Source organism: Trachemys scripta, chromosome 1 (genome assembly GCF_013100865.1).
Source record: "Trachemys scripta elegans isolate TJP31775 chromosome 1, CAS_Tse_1.0, whole genome shotgun sequence".
Classification (NCBI taxonomy): domain Eukaryota; kingdom Metazoa; phylum Chordata; order Testudines; family Emydidae; genus Trachemys; species Trachemys scripta.
The window spans coordinates 243,933,344-243,941,591 of record NC_048298.1 but is presented as its reverse complement, the minus strand read 5'-3'; the positions used below and the strand labels follow the sequence as shown (position 1 = coordinate 243,941,591).

General features: G+C 40.0%; 1 protein-coding gene across 3 annotated transcripts in view; it reads right to left on the bottom strand.

The window, feature by feature from the left end:
• Nucleotides 1–1,028: 1,028 nt before the first annotated feature.
• EFNB2 (ephrin B2) overlaps nt 1,029–8,248 on the bottom strand; it is a 56,256-nt gene continuing 49,036 nt past the window's right edge. For 2 of the 3 annotated variants that reach the window (XM_034758185.1, XM_034758186.1), the window contains one exon: nt 5,292–7,860. In XM_034758185.1, the coding sequence (XP_034614076.1) occupies nt 7,478–7,860 (383 nt within the window). In that variant the 3' untranslated portion in view covers nt 5,292–7,477. Of the gene's footprint in view, nt 4,415–5,291; nt 7,861–8,248 lie in introns of those variants that run through there. The other variant, XR_004644044.1, reaches the window with a different exon arrangement.

Genomic DNA, 8,248 nt, shown 5'->3' with positions numbered 1-8,248 from the left:
CTGTTCCCCCACCTTGCCAGTCCAGGAAGGATTTGCCCCATAACATGTACCAAAGGATCTTGGGGTTGGCAATACTGGGCAAGCGACTGGGACGGGGCACAAGGGTATGCGATAATGGGACTGAAGGAAGATAACAATGTGTATAAAAGATGACCACCATTTTGGCAGACACCAAAAATTTAACTGTGGACCTCCAGAGATAGAAGAATGATTCTTTACAGCTAGAGCTAAAGAGCCAGGTTCTGTCACTAAGGCCTGGAACGGACTCACATCCTGTGTATATCAGGCACAAGGAGAATGTGTTACACACACTGATTGGGGGAGGGGGTTATGCATGGAAGGAAAGGGAAAGGAAATATGAGGAGTAGCTTATATGCATGAAACAGATGGGCAGTAGTGTCAACCCCACAAATGCAAAATTCATGAGTCAGGCTCCCCAAAATCACTAGATTGGCTTAAGAATCACAAGATTTTATAAAATAATAAATTTGGAGTTCCTTTTATTTGCCTTCTGGCTTTTCAGGCTTCAAGATTTGTGTTCTCTTATGTTTCTTCATAGTCAGGAAAGCTACAACTTTATATTTAAAAACAAAAACAAAAACAAGAGCTGAGATTCTCATGTGACCACATGACTCCAGAAGGAAAGGCTTTTAAAACAATACCAGATGTCATGAGACTCATAATAAAATTGCAATAGCTGGCAACCCTGGGAGCTCAGGATGTGCAAGCGAACAGATACTGTAAAAGTAACTAAGGGGGCACAGACCATTTGGGTTAGTGCAGAAAGTGCAGGGAGCGGAGGCGACAGACTATTTGGTGGTGGATAGTATGCCCAGAGCAGAGGGGGGATAGACCATTTGGTGGGTGGGTAGTGTACCCGGTGCAGAGTGGGGCATAATAATTGAGTTTAAATATTGTATTGAGAGGATGAAAAGAGACATTTGAATTGAAACCATTTTTTATTATATATTTGCTAGTAATCCAGCCTACAATAGCTATTTTTAATAAAAGTAAGTAGCAAACTACTGTCTATGTCCAATGAAATACAAATTACAATTATTATGGAAATTAAATATCACTTATAAACACATTGTTATTAATATAGTTTTCAGTCCACTAATTGTAGTGCTAAGTGTAGTGACACCTCTATAAAGCATTCTCTCCCCATTGAGGGGCTTGGGATGCCATAAAACAATCAAATCTATATCAGCATTGTGGATGAGTGTAGAATTCAGGACTGTGAGAATATTGAACCAGATGCTAAACCGAGCAACGTTAATTTATACCAGCTGAGGCTCTGGCCAGAGAGTACAACACAATCACTTTCCCCACGTTGATACCCAAAGATTGGAGAGATGAGGCAGGCCCTTCCTACTTCTTGTTTAATTAGTTGTATTCCGCCAGCACCCATAGACACTGTCCATACATGTATGAAAACACGGACCAGGCCCCACAGGGCTCAGTATCTAAGTGGCAAGGGGGCTTGGCTTTTGGATCTCTAGTAACTCCAGCTGAGTCCAGTTCCTGGCTACCCTCTCTCTTCCACTGGCTTTCACTTCGATCCTAACTGTGGCATATTTGAATGCTGGTTCCCACTGTCCTCTCAACTGCATGTTCCTTCTCTCCTCCCAGTATCCATTGGCAGAACTGCCTAGAACCTGGCTTCCCCCCCTGCTCATAGTACAGTCCATCACCTGGAAATCCTGATTTCCCTTTCCAGTGTCAGCACTTTTCTCCATGTCCTGTTCAGCTTTGCAACATCTTTTCCAAAATCTGCACCATGCCATTATCATCAGCAATGGCACCTCTTGTGTCCAGCTACCCCCAGAACTGGGTCTGACCTCTAGGTCCAGTTTGGCTCCCCACTGCTCTCACAATTACTGGTTCTTCTCTGCACCCCTCCCTGCCATTCCCAGCACTGCTCAAGCAGATTCTTCCCCCCTCGGCTCCACCCCATCCTTCTTTAGGACCTGCTCTCCACCTCCATCATGTGTGGGTAGAACCGTGCCCATGTTTGGCAAGGCTGTTAGGCTCTGTTCCCACTTTCAGCATGGGCAGAAGTTCCATGCACAAATAGGAAGATGCCATGTGAACACCACACCTCCTATCATTCTTCTTTCCATCATCACCATTACCTGTCTGACAACTACTAAGAGGAACATGAAGCCCTGTTTAATTAAGCCTCAGAGCACGCCTGTGAGTTAAATTGTATGTAGATAGAATCTCATTTTACAAACTACAGAAGAGTCAACAAGCCAAGGCCATGCAGTCCATCACTGGCAACAAAACCAAAGAGTTCTAACTCCCAGCTCCCTTCCTTTTTTCAAAAAGTCATCACCCTACTTGCAATCTGATGCTTCTCATAGTGAAGTAACAACTGTGTCACCAGTAGGTTTTGTATTTTACCACACCGGGATTTGTTGCCTCCCCTCCCGCCCCCCATCCCAATTTTATCTTTGGTGGCTACAAAGACCAAGATCATTCTTCAAAAGTCGTTTTCCATATTTTATTGACTTTTCTCATTTCTGTTGCTATTACACCAGTTTTTGAATGAGTAAATTTTCTGCAGAAAGGGAATTTACAGTGTTCATGGAAACAAAGTGTGTCACTCATTGAGTGAGCATTTGATTGATGCAACATTGCAATGTTCAAAAGAGAGAACACTTCAGACATAGATAGTAACATTTTGCTATGCTTACTCTGTGAGACAATATTTTATGTAATAGATTCTTACTCCACTTTAGATGGATAACAACTGTACATTATAATTTTATTTTCCACTTAGCAGAGCCTATTGACTCAGACAGACTCCTACTGGGGAACCAGGCTTCATAATGAGGGCAGTAAATTTTGATTTTGTGCTTGTTTGATAATTAATAGTGCAGTGTCAGCAGCAGTGCAAAAATACAAGTACATTTTTTTTCTCTGCATGTTATAAAAGATGGACTAAGTCAGCAGCTTTATGTTGGGTGTACTTCTATAAGGCACATACCATTCACCAAAAGAAATGTAACAGACTGAATGGAGTGTCTATCTGTTTATTTATATGCCCCCCACCCCATCAGCAGAGTATCTCAGCACCTCACAATGGTGAATGTATACTCTCATGAGACCCTAGTAAGATAATGAAATATTGTTAATCCCATATACAACTAGGGAGTGAAGACAGGGAGACTAAAGCCCTGGGCCAGCAAAGCATCCCCGTAACTTAAAGCACAAGTAGTCCCAAATAAAATCATCTACATGCATAAGATTTTATAGGATCAGGCCCAAGTGACTTGCCTGAGAAGTCAATGGGACTACTCATATGCTTGGTTATACATATACTTAAGTGCTTTGCTGGAGCAGGGCCCAAGTGACTGGCTCAAGGTCATACAGGGAGTCTATGGCACAGCAAATTAAAGTCACTGACATTCTCTAGGGCTTCCCTCAAGTCCAGTATAAAAAAAGTGTCACTGCATCTCATGCTTCACTTATAAGTTTACTTTTCATCTGTCAACCATTCTTTCCTTGATTATTCAGCAAAGACAAATAATTTGACAAATGGGAATTACACGACCAAAAGCTATGAATAACTAGCTGCCTTTCTCGAATGGAAACTCTTAAGACAACTTGGCATCAATTGTTAAAGTGACAAAGGCATCTTTCCCCTCCTCAGACCTCCCCATATATTACTCTACAGATGATTGTTCAAATTATGTGCTTTCATGGTGACTGGGCTTTGTGAAAAAAATGACAGTATTTGTTAAATGTGGGTGTCAGTTGTTTAAGTGAAAATTATAGAGCAGCACACCCACATATTCTGTATTAAGGCTTGTGTTAGCTTGTATGTCATAGGACCCAATCCTGGGAAATCTTATGCACTTTAACTTTATTGACATGAATAGTCCCATTGATTTCACTAGGACTACTCACCGATAGTAATGATAAACATGTAGTTAAGTATTGTGAGCACTGGGACACTGAGAAATCCCACTGACTTCAAGTTAAGTGTCTGCAAGTAAGACACCAGGCCCTCATTCCACAAGCTGATCCATGTTAGTAGGCCCCTATGCCTTAATGGCACCCACTGACTTCAGTGGGGCTCCATGTGGGCATAGTGATCAGCCAATACGAATCAGGTTGCAGGATCAGGGCCCTAATTTGAAACAAAAGTAGACTTAAGTTCTCCCTATAAAGCTGTGGAGAATTTTTTTTAAAAAAAAGAAAAAGAAAACTAAGAAAAAGGAAAAAAATAAATAATCAAAAACTAAAGAAAATACTTAGAAGGCAAGATTTCCATAGGAAAAAAATATTTTATTTTTTTAAGAACAAATTCAGTTTGAAACAGATGTGGAATGTGATTTTCATAATTTTCATTTTCTGGGGGCTAATTGCAATGTGGAACTAAAGCAGATTTCAAACCTATGACAGGCTAGTTAAAAAAAGAAAGAAAGAAAGAAAAAAATTATTTATAACTCAAGCGTAATACTGTGTTACTTACAAACTGGACAAAGAAATTCTTAAATAAATATTCATGGTACACACTTACAGCACAAATATGCAGCAATTTGGCAACCTTTTATACCATTTTTTTCTGAATACAGTGCAAAGGGGAATGACACTGCCTTTAAACAAGCTGTAGCTAAATACATTGCAAAATTCAAATTTTATACAAAACATCTTGCTTAGACTTTATAAAAAACCAACATTGCTCTATATACACAATCTGGTTAAGAAAAGCCATTTCTATTTTGTTTTCATGTGTGTTTTTTTATTTAAAAAGGTGAATAAGGCTACTGTAACACCCCAAATCCATATACAGTAAATCTGAACCTATTTACAGCATCTTCACTTAGACATGATGGTGCAAATTCCAAGTCAGGTGACTAGGGATGATAATACAAGCAAGGCATTTACAGTAACTTTTCAAAGCTGAACCAACGTCAAATAAAGGAACAGTTGGTAGATTGTCATAATGCTGCACCAAACACAAAACAGAAGCACAGTACATTTTTTCAATTGTTTGCAGGTTGCTCTTCATCAATTCATCTGATTTTTTTTCACAGTTTAGTACATAACCAGAATGTAGCCAACTGATGAAACATACACTTGATTTAATTAAAATCAGACTCACTATGCCTTTCTCCTTTTTCCCTTTCTCCCCCTCCTTCAAAATAAAATCTTAATGACTTACAAGAAAATCTTGTATGGATGGATTCACAGAAAGGAGGGGTTGTTGGAAAGAATTACATATGTACTGTAGTTAGTCACCATGGTAACCTTCCACAGAACCAGGCTTTTTTCTTTTCTTTTTTTCTCTCCTTTTTGACCAACATCATTTTCAGGTTCAGGAAATAGAGAGAGTAATCATTTCTATGACAGTTCATTTTTTTTGCAGGTGCTCGCTGGAGGTTTGAGAACCTTAAAATGCTGTTGCTACATTTTCTTTCCAATTCGGAAAGCAAAGTGTTACCATAGTAACATGACCATGTTAAAGATGTCTATTTTGCATAGCACATAAAAAGTAGGATTCTTTTTTATTTTGTTCAGCGTGGGGGATGTGGGGGAAAAAACATGCTAAAGCAGAAAAACTTTAACCTGAAAATCCCCTTCTGTGTGACCTGCTGAAATCTACAGAACACTTCAGTCCATAAGGCAAGGGAAAACACAACACAGAAAATAAATGCCGGAACATCTTCTCATTGTTAAATATATGATTCAGTAACATTGATTTCCTGGATTTCTGGGCTTGTGTTTCCTAGTCTACTGTTATGTGAGACGCCTTTACAGGGCTTTGTTATTTGTGTATTTACGCTCATTATTGTTATTTTTGGAATGAAGTTGTTTTTTTCCCACAAGCAGTCATCCAATTTTTATTTTTATTTTTTAATGCTGAGAAATTAAGACCATTTAATTGCCACAAATTAATTTCACATCTTCTGGTGTAGATTCTGTGCAATCTCAAAATATATATTAGAAAAACAATCTTTCACTTTATATTCCTTGTGTTCTATACACCTATTATAAATAAGTCATATCGTCCTTCTCCCTCTCAGTGTCATCATTTATTTTATCCTTATGGTAAGAGGTTTTCCATATGTGCTTTAACTTTGAAACAGAGCACCAATGAACTGCTGTGTCAGTCACCGTACCTACACTGCACTGTGCAGGGACAGCCCTACCATAAACCAAAGAGTCAAAAGGCTCAATCAGAAACAAAATCCTGTTCTATTTGGAGAGCTGAGAATGTATTTAATAACTCCATTGGTGATGGAATTACTGCTCTTTTGACCCTTTGGCTTATAATCATCTCGGTCAGATTTGGCTCTCCGCTATTTTCTTAAATGCTTTCCCTGTGTTTAGTAAAATGTGATAAGTATAGCAGCTGAGTCTGCTTAAAAAGTCATCGAAAGCAGACTACAATTTTATGACAGCGTCCAAGCTGTATATCTTATTGCCAGTACCACAACAGTTCTGCCCTAATACATCATCAGCGGCCTACTATTGTCTTGTCCTCCAGGCTTGTTCATTTACTAACAATACCCCTTTGTCCTACTGTATTGAAGGTACTATTTTTTTCTGCACACTGCTACTTGATAACCGTGAACTCCTTCAAGTGCAGCCCTAATCCACAGCTCGTGTTGTGTCTCCTACTTGCCTCTTAAAACATAGCACACCAAAGTGCTGTGCTACCTAAATTATGTTTCTTTCTGGCTTCTATTTCAGAGGCAGCAGCATTCAACTGCAATTGCAGTCAGCCCTTCCCTGCCACCGTCCAATCCTGGTCTTGACTTCACTGACAGCCTAACTTTTGGCTGGAAAGCTCCTTATTAGCAAACACAGTTTCTATAAATGTATTACCCATTCTAGAGAGGCTGCAGATGCATGGAGCATGGCACTACAAATGTTAATGTTCTGTTAGTGATGCAGGAGGTGGAGTGAAAAGAAATCTTATGTGAAGAATGGCAGAACCCTGGATAACAGAAATAAATGTAACAGTGATGGACTAAAAGCAAGAGAATTTAAAAGTCTTACTTAGATGCCGAGGTCTGTGTGACAAATCCAGTCTGCACTGAGAGAGAGACACAAAAAGTCGTAAGATTGCATTTCAAGCCTGATATCCTAGAGCACCTTCCCAGGATGCCTAGATCTATTAAACGTCCACAAATCACTCCATCTTCCCTTGGCTTTTGTATATGCCTGGATGCCTGCAGCACATGGCTTCGAGGATGATGAATGTAACAAGAATACAGCAATCAGAGAATGGGTATCTTCTACGGAAAGTCTTCCAGCTTTTAGTGAATGTTTGTTCACTGAGACAGGAATTCTACAGACTAGATAAGCTGTCCAGCTCAAGAAGGCTCTCTGAGAAAAGGGTGTTGCCCTTTCCCCCTGTGCCTGAGTCAATACTAGTGCACAAGGGGGTCATCACAAACCCCAACAGAAAGCATCTGACCAGTAAGTTTCCTCTATAACTCAAAGGTACCACAGTTTGTCAGACTTTGTAATAAATGTTTGCTGGACTCTGAGGAGGCATCTCTTGAACTATATACACTGGATGTCCATAGTCTCCGCTGACCTTTTCATAGTGAGGGCAAAAAACACTGTCTGCAGTCCTTAGAGGAATGATAATGTCACTTGGCTCAGAACCATTGTTGTTGCCACTACGTTTTGGGGTGGCTAACGTACTAAGTGACAGAGTTGTAGTGTGCTGGGGTGAATGCTTCCTGTGTCTTCTCCGGTACTTCAATAAAAGAACCACCAAAGTGATGATGATGACGATGAAAATGATGCACCCTGATGCAATCCCTGCAAATAAGGCCACCTCTGAACCAAGTATACTGGAATGTCCAGCCTTACTGCCATCTGTGCTGGATCCTAGAAAGAGAAGAAAACACAAAGGGAAGTTATCACTGTCCTGTGACCATTGTATGGTGCTTAACTTAAAAATGTGAAGACTCAGCAGGACTGGAAGAATTAACTGGCACTAAACTTTGACAAACCAATTACCCTGTTAGGTAGCTAAATGCAAACAGCTGAAGTCAGCAATCAATATTAAACAAGACTTTGTGTCTGTTGGTCTTACTTTTACGCTGCTCCCAAACCGCATTGTTTTCTTTTCATATATCATCATCCATCAGCAGCAAGGCCTGGGACTGACAAGGCAGCCTTTGATACATTCTGCATCTTTTAACAGATGCCGGCCAGCTCAAGGCAGCAAACAGGGAAAAACAGGGAAATGGCAAATCTCAGGACAGCTGACACT